The sequence below is a fragment of the Salmo salar genome, chromosome 07, assembly GCF_965601325.2.
Source record: "Salmo salar chromosome 07, fSalSal1, whole genome shotgun sequence".
Classification (NCBI taxonomy): domain Eukaryota; kingdom Metazoa; phylum Chordata; class Actinopteri; order Salmoniformes; family Salmonidae; genus Salmo; species Salmo salar.
The window spans coordinates 6037533-6064630 of record NC_138297.1 but is presented as its reverse complement, the minus strand read 5'-3'; the positions used below and the strand labels follow the sequence as shown (position 1 = coordinate 6064630).

The 27098-nt window shown below is 48.8% G+C and overlaps 1 protein-coding gene across 1 annotated transcript; it reads right to left on the bottom strand.

Moving 5' to 3' along the window:
- Positions 1–3542: 3542 nt before the first annotated feature.
- tkfc (triokinase/FMN cyclase) lies at positions 3543–27098 on the bottom strand. Its single transcript, XM_014206392.3, has 16 exons — positions 26974–27098; positions 23750–23939; positions 22731–23023; positions 22468–22546; positions 22259–22348; positions 20858–20892; positions 20387–20471; positions 17624–17713; positions 17348–17464; positions 15475–15588; positions 12530–12667; positions 12316–12422; positions 11974–12077; positions 11767–11800; positions 10111–10203; positions 3543–4103 (listed from the first exon to the last, which is right to left on the bottom strand). The coding sequence occupies exons 1-16, from the start codon at positions 26977–26979 to the stop codon at positions 3945–3947; spliced, it is 1734 nt and encodes a 577-aa protein (XP_014061867.1). The 5' UTR covers positions 26980–27098; the 3' UTR covers positions 3543–3944.

The window sequence follows — 27098 nt, the reverse complement described above, 5'->3', positions numbered from 1 at the left end:
GCTTTATGTAGGCCCTAACAGTTTGTGGGCATCGTTTGTCACTGTTATAGTGCAATGAATGTATTGTTTAGTGTTGTGTAGTGGCTTTTTGTTTCCCCCACCAACAGTTAAATGCTAATATAGCCATTGAGTAGCAGACATCTATCTCTGGGCTCCCCAATGAGTCACCCTAAATAGGCTAGCTAGAGAGAGAGAGGGAAGGAGAGAGAGAGAGGGAGAGAGGGGGAAGGAGAGAGAGAGAGAGAGAGGGGGAAGGAGAGAGATAGGGGGAAGGAGAGAGAGGGGGAAGGAGAGGGGGAAGGAGAGAGAGAGGGGGAAGGAGAGAAGGAGAGAGGGGGGAGGAGAGAAGGAGAGAGGGGGGAGGAGAGAGAGAGGGAAGGAGAGAGAGAGGCGGAAGTACAGAGAGGGAGAGAGGGGGAAGGAGAGAGAGAGGGGGAAGGAAAGAGAGAGGGGGAAGGAAAGAGGGGGAAGGAGAGAGAGGGGGAAGGAAAGAGAGAGGGGGAAGGAAAGAGGGGGAAGGAGAGAGAGGGGGAAGGAAAGAGAGGGAAGGAAAGAGAGAGGGGGGTGAGAGGGGGAAGGGGAGAGATAGCGAGAGGGGGAAGGGGAGAGATAGCGAGAGGGGGAAGGGGATGGGGAAGGTGAGAGAAGAGGGAGAGAGATTTTTACGCTACCTCATACCGCTCTCTCTTCTTTCCATTTTATTCTCCTCTCCTGTGTGTCTCCCATGAGATGTTTTGCCAATATGATCACCCAATTTATTGACTATTGATTTGCCATTGATGAACAGTTAGCAGGAAGAAAACGTCAGAATAAAACAATTTAAATGTTTTTCCGATAACTTATTTCCTCTGGGAACAGAACACACGCCATGCATCTGAGCTGGCACCCTATTCCCTATGTAGTGCACTACTTTAGACCAGAGCCCTATTCCCTATGTAGTGCACTACTTTAGACCAGGTTCCATAATGCTCTGTTGTAGAGGGAACGTGGCTGGAGGGAGACATAATACAAGGGGGAAGGGGTACAGAGAGAAAGAGCAGTGTAGAGAGAAAAAAAAGAGAGAAGAGTGCGAATGAGACTATTGCCACTACCGGTGTCCACTCTACAATACTTCCTTCCAAAGTTAATCTCTAGAGTTTTATTTTACCTTTATTTAACTAGGCAAGTCAGTTAAGAACAAATTCTTATTTACAATGATGGCCTAGGAACAGTGGGTTCAGGGGCAGAACGACAGATCTAGTTTGAGTTTGAGAGCCACTGCGGACAAAGACAGTTAGGATATGGTGTGGGTCAGAGACAGTTAGGATATGGTGTGGGTCGGGGACAGTTAGGATATGGTGTGGGTCAGAGTTAGGAGACAGTTAGGATATGGTGTGGGTTAGAGACAGTTAGGATATGGTGTGGGTCAGGGACAGTTAGGATATGGTGTGGGTCAGAGACAGTTAGGATATGGTGTGGGTCAGGGACAGTTAGGATATGGTGTGGGTCAGACAGTTAGGATATGGTGTGGGTCAGAGACAGTTAGGATATGGTGTGGGTCAGAGACAGTTAGGATATGGTGTGGGTCAGGGACAGTTAGGATATGGTGTGGGTCAGGGACAGTTAGGATATGGTGTGGGTCAGAGACAGTTAGGATATGGTGTGGGTCAGAGACTGTTAGGATATGGTGTGGGTCAGGGACAGTTAGGATATGGTGTGGGTCAGAGACAGTTAGGATATGGTGTGGGTCAGAGACAGTTAGGATATGGTGTGGGTCAGAGACAGTTAGGATATGGTGTGGGTCAGAGACAGTTAGGATATGGTGTGGGTCAGACAGTTAGGATATGGTGTGGGTCAGGGACAGTTAGGATATGGTGTGGGTCAGAGACAGTTAGGATATGGTGTGGGTCAGAGACAGTTAGGATATGGTGTGGGTCAGGGACAGTTAGGATATGGTGTGGGTCAGCGACAGTTAGGATATGGTGTGGGTGTGTTGTGTGTTATTTTGCAGGAGTGGATAGATACACTGGTCTGTGTGGACTCAGTTACTTTATTTGTGACTGTACGAAAGGCCTTGAAGAAACAATAATGAATCATATCAGAGCTGTAGTGGAGAAGAGGATGATCTCCAGCTCCCAGAAGTTCGGTTGTCACTAGTTACCACAGCCACAAAATCAAAATGGGTTAGAGCGTAAAAATTCATGAAAACAAAAATGTGCTTTTTTTTGTTGTCCTAATTTAAGGTTAGCTGTGTGGTTCAGGTTATGCGTTCTCATTCATTGTGTTAGCCAAGGCCAGTTATCATTCATTGTGTTAGTCAAGGCCAGATCTATCATTCATTTTGTTAGCCAAGGCCAGTTATCATTCATTTTGTTAGCCAAGGCCAGATCTATCATTCATTGTGTTAGTCAAGGCCAGATCTATCATTCATTGTGTTAGTCAAGGCCAGTTATCATTCATTGTGTTATTCAAGGCCAGATCTATCATTCATTGTGTTAGTCAAGGCCAGATCTATCATTCATTGTGTTAGTCAAGGCCAGATCTATCATTCATTGTGTTAGTCAAGGCCAGATCTATCATTCATTGTGTTAGTCAAGGCCAGATCTATCATTCATTGTGTTAGTCAAGGCCAGTTATCATTCATTGTGTTATTCAAGGCCAGATCTATCATTCATTGTGTTAGTCAAGGCCAGATCTATCATTCATTGTGTTAGTCAAGGCCAGATCTATCATTCATTGTGTTAGTCAAGGCCAGTTATCATTCATTGTGTTATTCAAGGCCAGATCTATCATTCATTGTGTTAGTCAAGGCCAGATCTATCATTCATTGTGTTAGCCAAGGCCAGATCTATCATTCATTGTGTTAGCCAAGGCCAGATCTATCATTCATTGTGTTAGTCAAGGCCAGATCTATCATTCATTGTGTTAGCCAAGGCCAGTTATCATTCATTGTGTTAGCCAAGGCCAGATCTATCATTCATTTTGTTAGCCAAGGCCAGTTATCGTTCATTGTGTTAGTCAAGGCCAGTTATCATTCATTGTGTTAGCCAAGGCCAGATCTATCATTCATTTTGTTAGCCAAGGCCAGTTATCATTCATTGTGTTAGTCAAGGCCAGATCTATCATTCATTTTGTTAGCCAAGGCCAGTTATCATTCATTGTGTTAGCCAAGGCCAGTTATCATTCATTGTGTTATTCAAGGCCAGATCTATCATTCATTGTGTTAGCCAAGGCCAGATCTATCATTCATTTTGTTAGCCAAGGCCAGTTATCATTCATTGTGTTAGTCAAGGCCAGATCTATCATGTCACCAAAATAATCTCACCTTGCACATTCACCACCCTGTGAAATTGATCAATTATTACATCTGTAGTCTAATAAACTGCATGGTTTCCTGAGTCGTAGTGGGAGGACCACACAGCAGATCATCGCGTGACTCCAACTTTACTTCCATATGATGGTTATTACATCAATATTTGCACATAAAAAAAAAAGCGCTTCCACCGCCATTTCTCCCATTAATTAATTTTACCGACACAAAAAAATCACACCATAGTCAAACGAACAAATCGTCTGTCTGCTTTTATAAAATTGTTCCGGGCATTTCATGTTTTCCATGAGTTCGGTAATTTCATCCGCATGAAATGGATTGGGGACTCAGTGTGAGATTCTTCTCATCGTGATTGGACCCTTTCAGTTCATGGCTCATTTACAATCTACTTTAGACTCACTTACAGAGTCGCTTGCCCTTCCATTCCTCATTGCCATGATTCACTGGTTAAGACTCCAGTTATCAGATTACATGATGAAATCATCCCTTGTCAGATTCATGATTCTATGTCATGGATAATATGCTATATAATATAATATCTTCCTTTTCACAATATCTAATATCACATTTTCAAACAGATCACCATGTCTAACAGCTGTAACGATGACGACAACGTGTGTCTGTCCGTCTGACGTCACTTCTGTCCTCCCAGGGCTTCGAACACCGCTCTCAAGATGGCAGCTATCGCCACGGCACCAGGGTCAGGAAGGGTCACGCGTACTGTGGCGATGTAGCTGGCTCTCCCCGCCCTGGCTGTGAGGTCACGGGTAGACTCCGCCCCCAGTTCAGCTTTCTAAGGAGAGACAGAACGAGGGAGAGAAAAGGAGGAGAGTGGAGACAGGACGTTAAACACAAACACCCATCCTTTTTTTCAGTGATTGCTGATCTGAAAGAACTAAGAAAAAAATAAATAAAGGTTTACATCAGGGGGTAGACAACCCTGGTTCAGGAGGGCCGCTGCCACTTCATATTTATCAATATTGAGTCGAAAACTATTGTAAAATACTACTTATGAACGGAACTTAAAAATGTTCGTAGACATAGAAAAATTTGGATTTATCAAAACAATCCTACGAGCATCATACGCACACCGATAGGGGACAAATACCAAAGTTGATGCGGTAGGAGATAAATACCAATTGTTCTCAGTCTCAGTGCTCGACCTTGGCTACTTGCATTTCGAAACATCCCCTAATAAACGACATGGTCAAAATCCTCCTTTTAAATCCCGTGGGGAATATATACACATCGCCGTACCATGAAATAGCTTTTTTTGGTTGTGCCGTTGTAGGCTAAGAAAAACAAACTAACTGTTCAGATATTGAATAGAGGTGCAGGTGTCAGATATTGAACACAAGCAAAAGGTTTTATTTGGCTCAATCAGTTGCCGCTTGACTTAGTAAATATAAAAACATACAGGGCATTCAGAAAGTATTCTTCAAAAACCCCTGACTTTTTCCACATTTTGTTATGTTACAGCCAGAATTAAAAATGGATTACATTGAGATTGTGTCACTGGCCTTCACACACACACACACAAAGTGAAATTATGTTTTTCAAAAGGTTTAGCTAAAATGTCTTGAGTCAATAAGTATTCAACCCCTTTGTTATAGCAAGTCTAAATGAGTTCAGGTGTAAAAATGTGCTTAACAAGTCACATAATAAGTTGTATGGATTCACTCTGTGGGCAATAATAGTGTTTAACATGATTTTTGAATGACTACCTCATCTCTGTACCTCACACATACAATTATCTGTTAGGTCCCCCAGCCAAGCAGTGAATTTCAAACACAGATTCATCCACAAAGACCAGGGAGGTTTTCCAATCCTCACAAAGAAGGGCACTTATTGGTAGATGAGTAAAATATTTAAAGCAGACATTGAATATCCCTTTGAGCATGGTGAAGTTATTAATTACACTTTGGATGGTGTATCAATACACCCAGTCACTACAAAGATACAGGCGTCCTTCCTAACTCAGTTGCCGGAGAGGAAGGAAACCGCTCAGGGGTTTCACCATGAGGCAAATGGTGACTTTAAAACAGTTATAGAGTTTAATGGCTGGAGAAAACTGAGGATGGATCAACATTGTAGTTACTCCATAATACTAACCTAAATGACAGAGTGAAAAGATGGAAGCCTGTACAGATAATAAATATTCCAAGACATGCATCCGGTTTGCATCATGGCACTAAAGTAACACTGCAAAAAATGTGGCAAAGTAATTTACTTTTTTTCCTGAATACAAAGTGTTATGTTTGGGGGAAATCCAATACAACACATTACTGAGTCTCACTCTCCATATGTTCATGTATAGTGGTGGCTGCATCATGTTATGGGTATGCTTGTAATCATTAAGGACTGGGGAGTATTCCAGGATAAAAAAATAAATGGAATGTAACTAAGCAGAGGCAGAATCCCAGAGGAAAACAATTAAAATGACAATTAAATCCATTTTAATCCCACTTTGTAATAACAAAATATGGAAAAAGTCAAGGGGTGAGAATACTTTTCTGAAGGCACTGTAGCTACAAAGAGAGGACCATTAGGACAATTCAAGTTGCTTTAGGCGGGCTGTGTTGTGACCGGGGAAACGCTGTGAGGGAGGAGCCCCGTCTCAATTGGAACAGTAATCTGCGGCCATTCGGTCATGTTGTCAACAAGGCAGCATGGTTCATCGTCCAGAAACATACACCTCTTTTCCATAAAATATACTGCTCAAAAAAATAAAGGGAACACTTAAACAACACATCCTAGATCTGAATGAAAGAAATAATCTTATTAAATACTTTTTTCTTTACATAGTTGAATGTGCTGACAACAAAATCACAAAAATAATCAATGGAAATCCAATTTATCAACCCATGGAGGTCTGGATTTGGAGTCACACTCAAAATTAAAGTGGAAAACCACACTACAGGCTGATCCAACTTTGATGTAATGTCCTTAAAACAAGTCAAAATGAGGCTCAGTAGTGTGTGTGGCCTCCACGTGCCTGTATGACCTCCCTACAACGCCTGGGCATGCTCCTGATGAAGTGGCGGATGGTCTCCTGAGGGATCTCCTCCAAGACCTGGACTAAAGCATCCGCCAACTCCTGGACAGTCTGTGGTGAAACGTGGCGTTGGTGGATGGAGCGAGACATGATGTCCCAGATGTGCTCAATTGGATTCAGGTCTGGGGAACGGGCGGGCCAGTCCATAGCATCAATGCCTTCCTCTTGAAGGAAGTGCTGACACACTCCAGCCACAAGAGGTCTAGCATTGTCTTGCATTAGGAGGAACCCAGGGCCAACCGCACCAGCATATGGTCTCACAAGGGGTCTGAGGATCTCGTCTCGGTACCTAATGGCAGTCAGGCTACCTCTGGCGAGCACATGGAGGGCTGTGCGGCCCCCCAAAGAAATGCCACCCCACACCATGACTGACCCACCGCCAAACCGGTCATGCTGGAGGATGTTGCAGGCAGCAGAACGTTCTCCACGGCGTCTCCAGACTCTGTCACGTCTGTCACATGCTCAGTGTGAACCTGCTTTCATCTGTGAAGAGCACAGGGCGCCAGTGGCGAATTTGCCAATCTTGGTGTTCTCTGGCAAATGCCAAACGTCCTGCACGGTGTTGGGCTGTAAGCACAACCCCCACCTGTGGACGTCGGGCCCTCATACCACCCTCATGGAGTCTGTTTCTGACCGTTTGAGCAGACACATGCACATTTGTGGCCTGCTGGAGGTCATTTTGCAGGGCTCTGGCAGTGCTTCTCCTGCTCCTCCTTGCACAAAGGCGGAGGTAGCGGTCCTGCTGCTGGGTTGTTGCCCTCCTACGGCCTCCTCCACGTCTCCTGATGTACTGGCCAGTCTCCTGGTAGCGCCTCCATGCTCTGGACACTACGCTGACAGACACAGCAAACCTTCTTGCCACAGCTCGCATTGATGTGCCATCCTGAATGAGCTGCACTACCTGAGCCACTTGTGTGGCTTGTAGACTCCGTCTCATGCTACCACTAGAGTGAAAGCACCGCCAGCATTCAAAAGTGACCAAAACATCAGCCAGGAAGCATAGGAACTGAGAAGTGGTCTGTGGTCCCCACCTGCTGAACCACTCCTTTATTGGGTGTGTCTTGCTAATTGCCTATAATTTCCACCTGTTGTCTATTCCATTTGCACAACAGCATGTGAAATATATTGTCAATCAGTGTTGCTTCCTAAGTGGACAGTTTGATTTCACAGAAGTGTGATTGACTTGGAGTTACATTGTGTTGTTTAAGTGTTCCCTTTATTTTTTTGAGCAGTGTATATGTTCGAATTTTCAAACCAGTTTTCATTGGGGAAGGCATATAAAGCGTTTTTATCAAAAGCAAATCACTTTCGCATGTGATAGAATCCTAGTATTTAGTCCACGTGCTTTATTACATCACAATTCGTTTTTAGCCGACTTCGCTGTGGGTTTTGCACGGTGCACTTGGCCCGGAAGGCAGACCGATTCCAAAACCAATGCAATTCATTTTCACCCGGTGCAAAACACGTCTACCCCAAATCCCCTCAGTGGCAAATATGAGTCATATGAGGAAAAAAAAAAATCTGTCAATTTAAATAAATTAGGCCCTAATCTATGGATTTTCACATGACTGGGAATACAGATACGCATCTGTTGGTCACAGATACCTTAACTAAAATGGATCTCAGGATCTCATCACGGTATTTCTGTCCATTCAAATTGCCATCGATAAAATGCAATTGTGTTCGTTGTCCGTAGCTTATGCCTGCCCATACCATAACCCCACCGTCACTATGGGGCACTCTGTTCACAACACTGACGTCAACAAACCACTTGCCCACACAACGCTGTACACGTGGCCTGTGGTTGTGAGGCTGGTTGGACATAGTGGACATAGTGCCAAATTCTCTAAAATGACGGAGGCAGCATATGGTCGAGAAATGAACATTCAATTCTCTGGAAACAGCTCCGGTGGAAATTCCTGCAGTCAGCATGTCAATCGCACGCTCCCTCAAAACTTGAGACATCTGTGACATTGTGTTGTGTGACAAAACTGCACATTTTAGAGTGGCCTTTTATTGTCCCCAGAACAAGGTGCACCTGTGTAATGATCATGCTGTTTAATCAGCTTGTTGATATGCCACACCTGTCAGGTGGATGGATTATCTTGGCAAAGGAGAAATGCTCACGAACAGGGATGTAAACAAACTTGTTAACAAAATTTGAGAGAAATTATATTTTTGTGAGTACGGAACCTTTCTGGTATCTTTTATTTCAGCTCATGAAACATGGGACCAACACTTTATGTTACGTTTATATTTTTGTTTAGTGTAGTAGAAATACTTTTGGGATGGTGCTTTTATGGCGATGTGGGGGGGCTGTCTACTGCTCTGTTCATATTTGGGAACCCATTGATGACATCATGGCAACCCATTGATGACATCGTGGCAAAGAAAGCCCTCTTGACTTCAACCGGTTGTGCGACGGTGGAAACTTACGCGTTACTGTTCGTTTAGCTGATGATTGCAGCCGAAACATTGGCTCGTCGAGGGGCTGTGAGATGCCGATCGGCAAGCTCATGCTAAAAAGTGCCCGTTGCCAAAAACCCGAGGACGTGTTCCGGGAATAGCATGTTGCGTTTGCCCTTTTAACGTAGGTCTTATATCTTTACCTTGGAAAACGATATCTGATGAGCCAATCTGTACTTTCTGTTAAAAAAAAAAGAAAGTCCCACCTGTCTTTAAAAACCACTCTGCTAAATGCAGTGTTTCAAATCTTCCAACAAGAGCAGGTCAGCCATAGGATTTACCATTATCTCAGTACTTTATAGTCTTACACAATGGTTTACCTTTCACACATGCCTCTAATTTAACAATGTACTTTTTGTTGTTGGTTTTTTTGTACTTTTATCCCTTTTTCTCCACAGTTTCGTGATATCCAATTGGTAGTTACAGTCTTGTCCCATCGCTGCAACTCCCGTACGGACTCGGGAGAGGTGAAGGTCGAGAGCCGTGCGTCCTCCGAAACACGACCCAACCGAGCCGTACTGCTGCTTGACACACTGCCCACTTAACCCACCAATGTGTCGGAGGAAACACAGTCTAGCTGGTGACCGAAGTCAGCTTGCAGGCGCCCGGCCCACCACAAGGAGTCGCTAGAGCGCAATGGGAAAAGGAAATCCCGGCCAAATCCTCCCCTAACACGGACGACGCTGGGCCAATTGTGCGCCGCCTCATGGTTTTCCCGAGCATGGCTGGCTGTGACACAGCATGGGATCGAACCTGGGTCTGTAGTGACGACTCAAGCATTGCGATGCAGTGCCTTATACCGCTGCGCCACTTGTTAAGGCCTAATTTGCTGTACTTTTCTGCATGAAGTCACAATGGAACTACAATAAAATATAACTAATTATTACTTACTAATTTAAATTATTACTCTCAAAAATTCAACATGTATTTTCCCCATTCTACGCTTGACAAGCAATTCCCTTAGTCCACCACTTGGCACTGTGTACATGAACACACACACTCTCAAGCAAACGCTAATATTAATCCATTTCACACTTTGCATGGTAATGATCCCACGCATGGCTAACTCATACATCTGTGCCTAAGCATGATTGATAAATTAGGGCCCAGGTGTGTTGAATTCAGGCAATCATTGAACTGATCAATTAGCTCGGTTGGTCAGGTTGGTGTGGCGCCTAGCTGGAATAAAATACCTGCAGTACATGCAGCACTCCAGGAACAGGGTTGTCTACGCGATATGGTGGAATTGAAGAGTTGGGTCTAAGGTGTAGTACTGTACCTCCACAGCAGCCTGCAGAATGGCCATGTGACCACCAGGAGGCGATGTTGTTAGTCTCCTCAGTTCCTCCACTGCTGGACACAGAGCATCCAACTGGACAAGAGACAGTTAAGATACTTTTACAAAAATACAAAACAAAAAAAATAAAAATAGCCCAATCATACAGTTACATAGAAGCATATTCCCCCATCTTCTTTTAACCATATCCTCAGGGTGATTTCCCCCCTTGGTCCCTTTCAGACAATTGTTGTGAACTGTTAATAAGTGTTAATAACAATCCAAAAGGAAGTCAAACCAATCAAAAGAAGCCCCCGAACCGTGCTGAGATCATCTCAAAAGTGGTCTGACTTCGGTTCACTTGAATTCCGTGGTCTGGTTCCCTTTTTTCGGACAATGTGAACACAAAGCTCCCCAGGTTCGCTTGTCATTATTCCTGCACCTCACACTAGACTACTGACATAACCCCTCACACTAGACTACTGACATAACCCCTCACACTAGACTACTGACATAACCCCTCACACTAGACTACTGTTATAACCCCTCACACTAGACTACTGTTATAACCCCTCACACTAGACTACTGTTATAACCCCTCACACTAGACTACTGACATAACCCCTCACACTAGACTACTGACATAACCCCTCACACTAGACTACTGCTATAACACCTGTTATAACCCCTCACACTAGACTACTGTTATAACCCCTCACACTAGACTACTGCCATAACCCCTCACACTAGACTACTGCCATAACCCCTCACACTAGACTACTGACATAACACCTGTTATAACCCCTCACACTAGACTACTGCTATAACACCTGTCATAACCCCTCACACTAGACTAGTGACATAACCTCTCACACTAGAATACTGCTATAACCCCTCACACTGAATACTGTTATAACACCTGTTATAACCCCTGCTATAACCCCTCACACTAGACTACTGCCATAACCCCTCACACTAGACTACTGCCATAACCCCTCACACTAGACTACTGCCATAACCCCTCACACTAGACTACTGCCATAACCCCTCACACTAGACTACTGTTATAACCCCTCACACTAGACTACTGTTATAGCCCCTCACACTAGACTACTGTTATAACCCCTCACACTAGACTACTACCATAACCCCTCACACTAGACTACTGTTATAACCCCTCACACTAGACTACTGTTATAACCCCTCACACTAGACTACTGTTATAACCCCTCACACTAGACTACTGTTATAACCCCTCACACTAGACTACTGTTATAACCCCTCACACTAGACTACTGTTATAACCCCTCACACTAGACTACTGTTATAACCCCTCACACTAGACTACTGTTATAACCCCTCACACTAGACTACTGTTATAACCCCTCACACTAGACTACTGTTATAACCCCTCACACTAGACTACTGACATAACCCTCACACTAGACTACTGACATAACACCTGTTATAACCCCTCACACTAGACTACTGCTATAACACCTGTTATAACCCCTCACACTAGACCACTGACATAACCCCTCACACTAGACTACTGCTATAACACCTGTTATAACCCCTCAAGAGAGAGCGATGATGATGTTTGTGTGCAAAGAAAATTAATTTAAAGATAACTGTGAAAACGCCCTTAGTTTCTATTACCATAGTCCTGTCTCCAGGATCAGCTCCTCCATACCTGTCAGACAGACAAACCTGCTTTAGAATAAATAAATAAATAAAATAAAAATATATATATAGACAATTCAAGCAACTTTTAAAAAAGCGCCACATAAAATCTATGTATTATTATTTAGTATAATTAAATTACAGAAGTGAATTGAAATTACAAGAACACACACACACACACACCATCTCATAGCGTCTGTCCCAGCTTGCATAGCGTTGGCCCATGCTGCGGGGTCGCCGCCGTCCTTCAGAAGAGCAGCAGCTGCTGTCAGGAACAAACTGTATAACTGGAGGTGTGAGTGAGTGAGTGTGAGAGAGAGTGAGTGTGTGAGTGAGTGAGTGAGTGAGAGAGAGAGGAGAAAGAGTGAGCAAGCGAGAGAGAGGAGAAAGAGAGCGAGCGAGAGAGAGACAGAGAGAGAGAGAGAGAGAGAGAGAGAGAGAGAAGCAGACCCATGTCATATATTACAAATGAAAAACTGACAACCAAACCCAATTATGAAAATATGTAAATGTATCATCACTGACCGCTCCTGAAGACCCGCCCATTCTCTCCTGCACCAATCCGGCGAGAGTGGACAGTAGTTGCCCCGGGCACCCAGGAACAATGTGACTCTGAAGCCACTCCTGAATGGCTGAGAGACAGAGAAAGGAGGGGTGGGGATAGGAAATATCCTATCAAATGAATACTGTTCACAAATGTTCCATAGTGGATCTACAAGTACGCAATGAATGTCTTCACCTTTGGCAGCTTGGGCATGAGTGTTCCCGCAATCTCCGTCCCCGGATGCCCTGTCCAGTGAGTTTAGTTCCTCTTGGCGTTGAAGGAGGGAAGAGCACACTGCTTCCAGAGCCTTCCTCATCACATCACTGAGAGGACCTGACACATAGAAAGATATTCATTTACAGCTGTGTGTGTGTGTGTGTGTGTGTGTCTCTGTGTGTGTGTGTGTGTGTGTGTGTGTGTGTGTGTGTGTGTGTGTGTGTGTGTGTGTGTGTGTGTGAGACAGTTGGTGCGTTGAAGGAGGGAAGAGCACAGAGCCTTACGCATCATAACACAGAGGACCTGACACACACACACACACACACACACGATCAAAAATGACATTTAAAAAAAGTGAGGGAACAATATGACTGACTGGATTGTAACCCAGGTCCCCTGCATGGCCCCAAGACTGTTATCCCAGTGAGCTAAACCCAGGTATCCTGCATGGCCCCAAGACTGTTAGTCCACTGAGCTAAACCCAGGTCCCCTGCATGGCCCAAGACTGTTAGTCCACTGAGCTAAACCCAGGTATCCTGCATGGCCCAAGACTGTTAGTCCACTGAGCTAAACCCAGGTCCCCTGCATGGCCCAAGACTGTTAGTCCACTGAGCTAAACCCAGGTATCCTGCATGGCCCAAGACTGTTAGTCCACTGAGCTAAACCCAGGTCCCCTGCATGGCCCAAGACTGTTAGTCCACTGAGCTAAACCCAGGTATCCTGCATGGCCCCAAGACTGTTAGTCCACTGAGCTAAACCCAGGTATCCTGCATGGCCCCAAGACTGTTATCCCAGTGAGCTAAACCCAGGTATCCTGCATGGCCCAAGACTGTTAGTCCACTGAGCTAAACCCAGGTATCCTGCATGGCCCCAAGACTGTTGGCCCACTGAGCTAAACCCAGGTATCCTGCATGGCCCAACGACTGTTAGTCCACTGAGCTAAACCCAGGTATCCTGCATGGCCCCAAGACTGTTAGTCCACTGAGCTAAACCCAGGTATCCTGCATGGCCCAACGACTGTTAGCCCAGTGAGCTAAACCCAGGTATCCTGCATGGTCCAAGACTGTTAGTCCACTGAGCTTCAGCCTAGGCATGATATTATTCCAACAGGTCCTAGCTGTAGGCTACTTTCTGTATGAGGTGCGTGTTGTCCTAACCGTACCTTCTGTATGAGGTGAGTGTTGTCCTAACCGTACCTTCTGTATGAGGTGAGTGTTGTCCTAACCGTACCTTCTGTATGAGGTGAGTGTTGTCCTAACCGTACCTTCTGTATGAGGTGAGTGTTGTCCTAACCGTACCTTCTGTATGAGGTGAGTGTTGTCCTAACCGTACCTTCTGTATGAGGTGAGTGTTGTCCTAACCGTACCTTCTGTATGAGGTGAGTGTTGTCCTAACCGTACCTTCTGTATGAGGTGAGTGTTGTCCTAACCGTACCTTCTGTATGAGGTGAGTGTTGTCCTAACCGTACCTTCTGTATGAGGTGAGTGTTGTCCTAACCGTACCTTCTGTATGAGGTGAGTGTTGTCCTAACCGTACCTTCTGTATGAGGTGAGTGTTGTCCTAACCGTACCTTCTGTATGAGGTGAGTGTTGTCCTAACCGTACCTTCTGTATGAGGTGAGTGTTGTCCTAACCGTACCTTCTGTATGAGGTGAGTGTTGTCCTAACCGTACCTTCTGTATGAGGTGAGTGTTGTCCTAACCGTACCTTCTGTATGAGGTGAGTGTTGTCCTAACCGTACCTTCTGTATGAGGTGAGTGTTGTCCTAACCGTACCTTCTGTATGAGGTGAGTGTTGTCCTAACCGTACCTTCTGTATGAGGTGAGTGTTGTCCTAACCGTACCTTCTGTATGAGGTGAGTGTTGTCCTAACCGTACCTTCTGTATGAGGTGAGTGTTGTCCTAACCGTACCTTCTGTATGAGGTGAGTGTTGTCCTAACCGTACCTTCTGTATGAGGTGAGTGTTGTCCTAACCGTACCTTCTGTATGAGGTGAGTGTTGTCCTAACCGTACCTTCTGTATGAGGTGAGTGTTGTCCTAACCGTACCTTCTGTATGAGGTGAGTGTTGTCCTAACCGTACCTTCTGTATGAGGTGAGTGTTGTCCTAACCGTACCTTCTGTATGAGGTGTGTGTTGTCCTAACCGTACCTTCTGTATGAGGTGAGTGTTGTCCTAACCGTACCTTCTGTATGAGGTGAGTGTTGTCCTAACTGTACCTTCTGTATGAGGTGTGTGTTGTCCTAACCGTACCTTCTGTATGAGGTGAGTGTTGTCCTAACCGTACCTTCTGTATGAGGTGAGTGTTGTCCTAACCGTACCTTCTGTATGAGGTGTCAGCTGAGTGTGAGTGTTGTCCTAACCGTACCTTCTGTATGAGGTGAGTGTTGTCCTAACCGTACCTTCTGTATGAGGTGTCAGGTGAGTGTGTGTGTGTTGTCCAAACCGTACCTTCTGTATGAGGTGTGTGTTGTCCTAACCGTACCTTCTGTATGAGGTGAGTGTTGTCCTAACCGTACCTTCTGTATGAGGTGAGTGTTGTCCTAACCGTACCTTCTGTATGAGGTGAGTGTTGTCCTAACCGTACCTTCTGTATGAGGTGAGTGTTGTCCTAACCGTACCTTCTGTATGAGGTGAGTGTTGTCCTAACCGTACCTTCTGTATGAGGTGAGTGTTGTCCTAACCGTACCTTCTGTATGAGGTGAGTGTTGTCCTAACCGTACCTTCTGTATGAGGTGAGTGTTGTCCTAACCGTACCTTCTGTATGAGGTGAGTGTTGTCCTAACCGTACCTTCTGTATGAGGTGAGTGTTGTCCTAACCGTACCTTCTGTATGAGGTGAGTGTTGTCCTAACCGTACCTTCTGTATGAGGTGAGTGTTGTCCTAACCGTACCTTCTGTATGAGGTGAGTGTTGTCCTAACCGTACCTTCTGTGTGCGAGGTCTCTTGCATGTCTTTCGCTGGAGGGTCCAGAATGTAGCTCCTCCCACTGATACACACAGTACTGAGGTTGGGCCAGGCAGGGGCTGTGGTCTTGGCATCTGAGAGAGGGAGGGAGAGAGATGGGGGGAGAGAGAGAGGGAGAGAGAAGGAGGGAGAGAGAGAGATGGGGAGAGAGAGTTGGAGGGAGGGAGGGAGGGAGAGAGATGGGGAGAGAGAGATGGAGGGAGGGAGATGACAAGCCAGTGTTACATGGCGATAGGTTTGTGTGTGTATATTGTGGCAAAGAAGGGGGTCGAGTGATAAATGGCAGATATGTGAGGGCAGAACTAATAAACGGGCTCTGCCCGATCACTAAAATGGCCACCCCGATCAGAACTACAGATCACAAAATGGCCGACTGCCAAAACTACAATTCCCAGAAGCAAGGGGAACCCTCAGAAGGTGGAGCCGACCCACAGATAAAAGGTCAAGAAAAACCAGGAAGAGAGAGAGAGGGCGGGAAGGATCTATGAACCATAGAGAAAGAGACAATGTACATTGGCTGGATTTACCGTGTACGAGCTGGACTGTTTTGGACTTACCTGTTGGCGTTTAGACCTGGACCTACCGAGAACCAGATTTGTGTACCGAACCCTGCTATCCTTGACCTTACCTGCGGCCTGGGTGGACCAGGACAGCGAAACAAACACACAGGTACTGTCATGTTCGAAAGAACTTTCATTCTGGGCTGACTTTGGTGACAGTTTCCCACTTAATTTGTGACAAACGCTCCTAACTTTGAAGAGGTTGGCCACTATATATACACAAAAATCGGCAGTGTGTGTGTGGGGGGGATTCTCAATTGGACAATAGTCTGTCCCCTCCTTGACACCCTGGAAACCGTTAAGTGGTTGAGGAGTCCAGTCCTCGTCTCTTCCCCTCCTCTTCAGAACAGCAAGGCCTTTTATAATCCAATCAGCTGTTGTTTTCTCCACGGAGAAAAGCATCAGAACATTTAAAAACTATTACCACGTCTCCTTTCCCTCTATAAAATGTCTTCCACGACTAGCTTTATTAGTTCCTCTCTTTCCACATTTATTTGGGGATTCCTCCTCCGTAAATTAATTTGCACGATGACGCGCGAGTGGAGAAGTCTCATTTCACACCAGCGTATTCGTTCCCTCCTCGCCTCAGCTCCTCATTTCAACTATGACCTTTTTCAAAAAGAGGCGAGAGAGGATGGAGGAGATGAGGCGAGCAAAACCAATTGAGATTCTCCGTGTGTGTGTTCTCAACCACCCAGTGGGACTGTGTTCTCAACCACCCAGTGCGACTGTGTTCTCAACCACCCAGTGCGACTGTGTTCTCAACCACCCAGTGCGACTGTGTTCTCAACCACCCAGTGCGACTGTGTTCTCAACCACCCAGTGCGACTGTGTTCTCAACCACCCAGTGCGACTGTGTTCTCAACCACCCAGCGCGACTGTGTTCTCAACCACCCAGCGCGACTGTGTTCTCAACCACCCAGCGCGACTGTGTTCTCAACCACCCAGCGCGACTGTCTTCTCAACCACCCAGCGCGACTGTCTTCTCAACCACCCAGCGCGACTGTGTTCTCAACCACCCAGTGCGACTGTGTTCTCAACCACCCAGTGCGACTGTGTTCTCAACCACCCAGTGCGACTGTGTTCTCAACCACCCAGTGCGACTGTGTTCTCAACCACCCAGTGCGACTGTGTTCTCAACCACCCAGTGCGACTGTGTTCTCAACCACCCAGTGCGACTGTGTTCTCAACCACCCAGTGCGACTGTGTTCTCAACCACCCAGTGCGACTGTGTTCTCAACCACCCAGTGCGACAAGGTGACTGTGTTCTCACCAAACAGTCGGAGTATCTCCTGGTCTGCTCTCATCATTGACAGAGACACTCCCGCCATCTCCAGTGATGTCATAAACGACCCCGACATCACCCGGGCAACCCGCACCCCACGACCCTCTGTAACCATGGCAAAAAAAGAGATTCCACAGAGAATGTAAACAAGGTAACGAATAACGATGTGAGGTTAACAATTAGCTTTTCACAATGTAATGCAATATTATACATCGTTAGTGACGATAACAGTTAGTTTTAATAGTTTTTAGCCCTGAGTCTTACCCAGGTAGTGGATAGCAGATCTAGTAACAACAGCCATCTCTAGACAAGACAGAGCTCCAAGGTTGTTCACGCACAGAACCACACTGTCACCTGTACCAGAGAGAGAGACGGGACGCCATTAAAAAGGAGGGGGGGACACGCCGTTCAAAAGGAGGGGGGACACGCCGTTCAAAAGGAGGGGGGACACGCCGTTCAAAAGGAGGGGGGACACGCCGTTCAAAAGGAGGGGGGACACGCCGTTCAAAAGGAGGGGGGGGGGACACGCCGTTCAAAAGGAGGGGGGGGGGGACACGCCGTTCAAAGGAGGGGGGACGGGACACGCCGTTCAAAGGAGGGGGGACGGGACACGCCGTTCAAAGGAGGGGGGACGGGACACACCGTTCAAAGGAGGGGGGACGGGACACACCGTTCAAAGGAGGGGGGACGGGACACACCGTTCAAAGGAGGGGGGACGGGACACACCGTTCAAAGGAGGGGGGACGGGACACACCGTTCAAAGGAGGGGGGACGGGACACACCGTTCAAAGGAGGGGGGACGGGACACACCGTTCAAAGGAGGGGGGACGGGAACACACCGTTCAAAGGAGGGGGGACGGGAACACACCGTTCAAAGGAGGGGGGACGGGAACACACCGTTCAAAGGAGGGGGGGGGGGAACACACACCGTTCAAAGGAGGGGGGGGACACACACCGTTCAAAGGAGGGGGGGGACACACACCGTTCAAAGGAGGGGGGGGACACACACCGTTCAAAGGAGGGGGGGGACACACACCGTTCAAAGGAGGGGGGGACACACACCGTTCAAAGGAGGGGGGGGACACACCGTTCAAAGGAGGGGGGGGACACACCGTTCAAAGGAGGGGGGGGACACACCGTTCAAAGGAGGGGGGGGGACACACCGTTCAAAGGAGGGGGGGGGACACACCCGTTCAAAGGAGGAGGGGGGGACACACACCGTTCAAAGGAGGAGGGGGGGACACACACCGTTCAAAGGAGGAGGGGGGGACACACACCGTTCAAAGGAGGGGGGGGACACACACCGTTCAAAGGAGGGGGGGACACACACCGTTCAAAGGAGGGGGGGACACACACCGTTCAAAGGAGGGGGGGGACACACACCGTTCAAAGGAGGGGGGGGACACACACCGTTCAAAGGAGGGGGGGGACACACACCGTTCAAAGGAGGGGGGGGACACACACCGTTCAAAGGAGGGGGGGGACACACACCGTTCAAAGGAGGGGGGGACACACACCGTTCAAAGGAGGGGGGGGACACACACCGTTCAAAGGAGGGGGGGGACACACACCGTTCAAAGGAGGGGGGGGACACACACCGTTCAAAGGAGGGGGGGGACACACACCGTTCAAAGGAGGGGGGGGGACACACACCGTTCAAAGGAGGGGGGGGACACACACCGTTCAAAGGAGGGGGGGGGACACACACCGTTCAAAGGAGGGGGGGGGACACACACCGTTCAAAGGAGGGGGGGGGACACACACCGTTCAAAGGAGGGGGGGGGACACACACCGTTCAAAGGAGGGGGGGACACACACCGTTCAAAGGAGGGGGGGACACACACCGTTCAAAGGAGGGGGGGACACACACCGTTCAAAGGAGGGGGGGACACACCGTTCAAAGGAGGGGGGACACACCGTTCAAAGGAGGGGGGGACACACCGTTCAAAGGAGGGGGGGACACACCGTTCAAAGGAGGGGGGGACACACCGTTCAAAGGAGGGGGGGACACACCGTTCAAAGGAGGGGGGGGACACACCGTTCAAAGGAGGGGGGGGGGACACACCGTTCAAAGGAGGGGGGGGGGGACACACCGTTCAAAGGAGGGGGGGGGGACACACCGTTCAAAGGAGGGGGGGGGGGACACACCGTTCAAAGGAGGGGGGGGGGACACACCGTTCAAAGGAGGGGGGGGGACACACCGTTCAAAGGAGGGGGGGGGGACACACCGTTCAAAGGAGGGGGGGGGGACACACCGTTCAAAGGAGGGGGGGGGACACACCGTTCAAAGGAGGGGGGGGGACACACCGTTCAAAGGAGGGGGGGGGGACACACCGTTCAAAGGAGGGGGGGGGACACACCGTTCAAAGGAGGGGGGGGGGGACACACCGTTCAAAGGAGGGGGGGGGGACACACCGTTCAAAGGAGGGGGGGGACACACCGTTCAAAGGAGGGGGGGGGGACACCGTTCAAAGGAGGGGGGGGGGACACCGTTCAAAGGAGGGGGGGGGGACACCGTTCAAAGGAGGGGGGGGGGACACACCGTTCAAAGGAGGGGGGGGACACACCGTTCAAAGGAGGGGGGGGGACACACCGTTCAAAGGAAGGGGGGGGGACACCGTTCAAAGGAGGGGGGGGGGACACCGTTCAAAGGAGGGGGGGGGACACACCGTTCAAAGGAGGGGGGGGGACACACCGTTCAAAGGAGGGGGGGACACACCGTTCAAAGGAGGGGGGGGACACACCGTTCAAAGGAGGGGGGGGACACACCGTTCAAAGGAGGGGGGGACACACCGTTCAAAGGAGGGGGGGACACACCATTCAAAGGAGGGGGGGACACACCATTCAAAGGAGGGGGGGACACACCATTCAAAGGAGGGGGGGGACACACCGTTCAAAGGAGGGGGGGGACACACCGTTTAAAGGAGGGGGGGACACACCGTTTAAAGGAGGGGGGGACACACCGTTTAAAGGAGGGGGGGGGACACCGTTTAACTTTGCACTGATTAAGTGTGGTGGACCTTGTACCTGACTTGAGCGACAGATGTGATTGGCTGGCAGGGTTGGTCATATGGTCTACCATGGTCTTCACCACCTCATCCGCCGAGGTCACCTAAAAGAGGTCATCGTGGCAAACCAACAATGACGTCTGAGGAAACCAATTCAATACAACACTCTGTCACTACATATCTGGGCTCCCGAGTGGCTCAGCGGTCTAAGGCACTGCATCTCAGTGCTTGAGGCCTCACTACAGACCCCGGTTAGATTCCAGGCTGTATCACAACAGACCGGGATTGGGAGTCCCATAGGGCGGCGCACAATTGGGTTTGGCCGGGGTAGGCTGTCATTGTAAATAAGAATTTGTTCTAAACTGAGTTGCCTGGTTAAAAAGGTTAAATTAAATAAAAATAAAATAAAAAAAAGTGTACTACTTTTGACCAGATAGAGTGCCAATTGGAACACACAGCCTATACTGTAAACTAACTGTATTACACTGACCTTTGACCTCTTAATGCCAGGCTCACCATGGATACCTGAGGAGAAAGACAACATTGTCTTAATAACTAACTGCCCTTTCCCCCATAGAAGTTATCTATTCCAAACATCTTATTTATCCAGTCCCAGCTCTCTCTCCCTCCCGCCTCCCTCCCCCAGTCCCAGCTCTCCCTACCTCCCCCAGTCCCAGCTCTCCCTCCTCCCCCAGTCCCAGCTCTCCCTCCCTCCCCCAGTCCCAGCTCTCGCTCCCTCCCTTCCTCCCTTCCCCAGTCCCAGCTCTCCCTACCTACCTCCCTCCCTCCCCCAGTCCCAGCTCTCCCTACCTCCCTCCCTCCCTTCCCCAGTCCCAGCTCTCGCTCCCTCCCTTCCTCCCTTCCCCAGTCCCAGCTCTCCCTCCCTCCCTTTCCCAGTCCCAGCTCTCCCTCCCTTCCCCAGTCCCAGCTCTCCCTCCCTCCCTTCCCCAGTCCCAGCTCTCCCTCCCTACCTCCCCCAGTCCCAGCTCTCCCTCCCTCCCTTCCCCAGTCCCAGCTCTCCCTCCCTCCCTCCCCCAGTCCCAGCTCTCCCTCCCTCCCTTCCCCAGTCCCAGCTCTCCCTCCTCCCTCCCTCCCCCAGTCCCAGCTCTCCCTCCCTCTCTTCACCCAGTCCCAGCTCTCCCTCCCTCTCTCACCCAGTCCCAGCTCTCCTCCCTCCCCCAGTCCCAGCTCTCCCTCCCACCCCCAGTCCCAGCTCTCCCTCCCTCCCCCAGTCCAGCTCTCCCTCCCTCCCCCAGTCCCAGCTCTCCCTCCTCCCTCCCTCCCTCTCACTCCCTCCCCCAGTCCCAGCTCTCCCTACCTCCCTCCCTCCCTTCCCCAGTCCCAGCTCTCCTCCCTCCCTTCCCTCCCCCAGTCCCAGCTCCCCCTCCCTCCCTCCCCCAGTCCCAGCTCTCCCTCCCTCTCTCACCCAGTCCCAGCTCTCCCTCCCTCTCTCACCCAGTCCCAGCTCTCCCTCCCCCTCCCTCTCTCACCCAGTCCCAGCTCTCCCCTCTCTCACCCAGTCCCAGCTCTCCCTCTCCCTCCCCCCCCCCCCCCAGTCCCAGCTCTCCCTCCCTCTCTCACCCAGTCCCAGCTCTCCCTCCCTCTCTCCCCCAGTCCCAGCTCTCCCTCCCTCTCCCTCCCCCTCCCTCTCTCACCCAGTCCCAGCTCTCCCTCCCTCTCTCCCCCAGTCCCAGCTCTCCCTCCCCCTCCCTCTCTCACCCAGTCCCAGCTCTCCCTCCCTCTCTCACCCAGTCCCAGCTCTCCCTCCCCCTCCCTCTCTCACCCAGTCCCAGCTCTCCCTCCCTCCCCCAGTCCCAGCTCCCCCTCCCTCTCTCACCCAGTCCCAGCTCTCCCTCCCTCCCCCAGTCCCAGCTCCCCCTCCCTCTCTCACCCAGTCCCAGCTCCATCTCTCCAGCAGGCAGTTGAAAGGAGGGCAGACAGCCTGGAACACTGCAGGGAGACAAGCTGACACCCAGAGTACCTACAGTAGAAACATAAAATCACTGAGAATACCAAAAGGAGGAAACTGACAGACACAGATAAGAGAAAAGAGAAGCTGACTGGCTGAAACACTTGTGAGTGTGTGTGTGTAGATCTCACCAATGCCCTTCACTGCCTCTGTCACCTTGGAGACAATCTCGTCCAATGGACAACCTTCTTCAGCCAGAGCCCCAGCAAGCTGAGCGAGATGAAAAGAGATCAATGACTTTCTTTTAATGATGTGTTAACATCAAAACAGTCCTAGATGATCGGGGTTAACGTCGAGTCAGTGTTTCAAATCCTACATCTAAACATAAAATGCTATACTTCTGTTAATTATAACAATGGTCAGAAAGAGATGACGCTGTTCTATTATCCATTACCTTGTGAACGAACACCGTCCCACACAGGCCCCTCCTCCCTGCCTTACTGGGCTGATCAAACGCACAGTCGTCCGCCACAATCACCATTTCCACCGCCACGCCGCGGTTACGGGCCTGTTCCGCAGCCAGGCCGAAGTTGAGGCGGTCTCCGGTGTAGTTCTTAACGACGAGTAGAACCCCAGACACGCCCGCGTCACGTAGAGACAAAATGGCCGCTAGAACACTGGCCGGGGGAGGGGAGGCAAAGACACCACCTGCAACAGCTGCTGAGAGCATACCACTGCCTATATACCCTGGGGGGGAGAACGAGAGAGAGGGGGGGAGGGAGAGGATCAGAGACACAGAGACAGAGGGGGGGAGGAAGGAGGGGGAGAGGGGGGATAAGAGACAGACAGAGAGAGAGGGGGGGAGAGAGGGGAGAGGATCAGAGACACAGAGACAGAGAGAGAGGGGGGAGGAAGAAGGGGGAGGGGGAGAGGGGGGATAAGAGACAGAGACAGAGAGAGAGGGGGGGAGAGAGGGGAGAGGATCAGAGACACAGAGACAGAGAGAGAGGGGGGAGGAAGAAGGGGGACGGGGAGAGGATCAGAGACACAGAGAGGGGGAGAGGGAGAGAGGGAGAGGGGATCAGAGACAGAGAGAGAGGGGGAGAGAGAGAGGGGGAGAGAGACAGAGACAAACTACTTGTGTGTGCTGGCTCGTGCCCAGGCCCCCCCTCTAGAGAGCAGGGCCACTCGTCCCCTGAGGACCTCCAGGCCAGCCCTGACCACCACCCCGTGGACCCTCAGTAGAGTGTGTGTGTGTGTGTGTGTGTGTGTGTGTGTGTGTGTGTGTGTGTGTGTGTGTGTGTGTGTGTGTGTGTGTGTGTGTGTGCGCGAGCATACAAACCCACGTCTAGAGACATCAAGAATGGTTGGGTTGACAGCAGCTGGAATCAGGTTCGAGTCCCAGTCAGGGCTTCCCCTGGTTTTGCAACATTGGTGTCTGAATGTGTGTATACAGGTATAGGAGTGTCCTACCTGCGTGTGCTGGCTCGTGTCCAGACCCCCCTCCAGACAGCAAGGCCACCCGGCCCTTGAGGGCCTCCAGGTCAGCCCTGACCACCACTCTGTGGCCCCTCAGCAGAGAGAGACATCCAGAGCTGGAGACAATACCTTCCAGGGCCTCGTCTACACAGCAGTCTACTGAGTTTAACAACTTCTGTTGGGGCTGGGAGAGAAGAGACAGAGGAGAGAAGAAGAGACAGAGGAGAGAAGAAGAGACAGAGGAGAGAAGAAGAGACAGAGGAGAGAAGAAGAGACAGAGGAGAGAAGAAGAGACAGAGGAGAGAAGAAGAGACAGAGGAGAGAAGAAGAGACAGAGGAGAGAAGAAGAGACAGAGGAGAGAAGAAGAGACAGAGGAGAGAAGAAGAGACAGAGGAGAGAAGAAGAGACAGAGGAGAGAAGAAGAGACAGAGGAGAGAAGAAGAGACAGAGGAGAGAAGAAGAGACAGAGGAGAGAAGAAGAGACAGAGGAGAGAAGAAGAGACAGAGGAGAGAAGAGACAAAGGTCCAAAGCCTGTAACCATCTGATATATAGACCTACAGAGGCTACATGGCACACTAACTCTAACCCTGTAACCATCTGATAGACTACAACACTAACCCTGTAACCACCTGATAGACTACAACACTAACCCTGTAACCACCTGATAGACTACAACACTAACCCTGTAACCACCTGATAGACTACAACACTAACCCTGTAACCAACTGATAGACTACAACACTAACCCTGTAACCAACTGATAGACTACAACACTAACCCTGTAACAGACTACAACACTAACCCTGTAACCATCTGATAGACTACAACACTAACCCTGTAACAGACTACAACACTAACCCTGTAACAGACTACAACACTAACCCTGTAACAGACTACAACACTAACCCTGTCACCATCTGATAGACTACACCACTAACCCTGTAACAGACTACAACACTAACCCTGTAACCATCTGATAGACTACAACACTAACCCTGTAACAGACTACAACACTAACCCTGTAACAGACTACAACACTAACCCTGTAACCATCTGATAGACTACAACACTAACCCTGTAACCATCTGACAGACTACAACACTAACCCTGTAACAGACTACAACACTAACCCTGTAACAGACTACAACACTAACCCTGTAACAGACTACAACACTAACCCTGTAACAGACTACAACACTAACCCTGTAACAGACTACAACACTAACCCTGTAACAGACTACAACACTAACCCTGTAACAGACTACAACACTAACCCTGTAACAGACTACAACACTAACCCTGTAACAGACTACAACACTAACCCTGTAACAGACTACAACACTAACCCTGTAACCATCTGATAGACTACAACACTAACCCTGTAACAGACTACAACACTAACCCTGTAACAGACTACAACACTAACCCTGTAACAGACTACAACACTAACCCTGTAACAGACTACCACACTAACCCTGTAACAGACTACAACACTAACCCTGTAACAGACTACAACACTAACCCTGTAACAGACTACAACACTAACCCTGTAACAGACTACAACACTAACCCTGTAACAGACTACAACACTAACCCTGTAACAGACTACAACACTAACCCTGTAACAGACTACAACACTAACCCTGTAACCATCTGATAGACTACAACACTAACCCTGTAACAGACTACAACACTAACCCTGTAACAGACTACCACACTAACCCTGTAACAGACTACCACACTAACCCTGTAACCATCTGATAGACTACAACACTAACCCTGTAACAGACTACAACACTAACCCTGTAACAGACTACCACACTAACCCTGTAACAGACTACCACACTAACCCTGTAACAGACTACCACACTAACCCTGTAACCATCTGATAGACTACAACACTAACCCTGTAACAGACTACAACACTAACCCTGTAACAGACTACCACACTAACCCTGTAACAGACTACCACACTAACCCTGTAACAGACTACCACACTAACCCTGTAACAGACTACCACACTAACCCTGTAACAGACTACCACACTAACCCTGTAACAGACTACCACACTAACCCTGTAACAGACTACCACACTAACCCTGTAACAGACTACCACACTAACCCTGTAACAGACTACAACACTAACCCTGTAACAGACTACAACACTAACCCTGTAACAGACTACAACACTAACCCTGTAACCACCTGATAGACTACAACACTAACCCTGTAACAGACTACAACACTAACCCTGTAACAGACTACAACACTAACCCTGTAACAGACTACAACACTAACCCTGTAACAGACTACAACACTAACCCTGTAACAGACTACAACACTAACCCTGTAACAGACTACACCACTAACCCTGTAACCATCTGATAGACTACAACACTAACCCTGTAACAGACTACAACACTAACCCTGTAACAGACTACAACACTAACCCTGTAACAGACTACAACACTAACCCTGTAACAGACTACAACACTAACCCTGTAACAGACTACAACACTAACCCTGTAACAGACTACAACACTAACCCTGTAACAGACTACAACACTAACCCTGTAACAGACTACAACACTAACCCTGTAACAGACTACAACACTAACCCTGTAACAGACTACAACACTAACCCTGTAACCATCTGATAGACTACAACACTAACCCTGTAACAGACTACAACACTAACCCTGTAACAGACTACAACACTAACCCTGTAACAGACTACCACACTAACCCTGTAACAGACTACCACACTAACCCTGTAACAGACTACAACACTAACCCTGTAACAGACTACAACACTAACCCTGTAACAGACTACAACACTAACCCTGTAACCATCTGATAGACTACAACACTAACCCTGTAACAGACTACAACACTAACCCTGTAACCACCTGATAGACTACACCAGACAGATAATGTAATACTGCACAAAACAAGAGGGAGACTCTCGTTAGCTTCATTTGTCCTTTTGCACTAATGACAATAAATGGACTATGTTCCTTGGCTTGAACCTGTCTGCCATGCAATCATGCACGGCTAACCATTCCGCAGGCTACTCAGTTCAAAATCATCCCAAGACAATGTATTCACAGCATTCAGTGACTTTGCATTGAAACAAGCCGTTCATGTGTACATTTTAATTGGGTTTAGAGATGTTTATTTAAATAGTTTATTTAATATTTATTTTGCAGTTCTTACCTTCATGCTTCTGCTGTTGTTTTCTACAGACGCTTTGCACGTTGACCCTCACGCCAGTGACACAGATATTATAACTAGACCAAGATAGACCACAGACCCGCCGTTTCAAACCGGAACATATGAGT

Coding starts and splice junctions, on each gene's coding strand:
- tkfc (XM_014206392.3), bottom strand. Junction 20,893..22,258: donor AGAGATGGAGCTGGGACTGG/GTGAGAGAGGGA, acceptor CTTTCTCCTCAG/GTATCCATGGTGAGCCTGGC. Junction 17,714..20,386: donor ACATCTGTCGCTCAAGTCAG/GTACAAGGTCCA, acceptor TCTCTGGTACAG/GTGACAGTGTGGTTCTGTGC.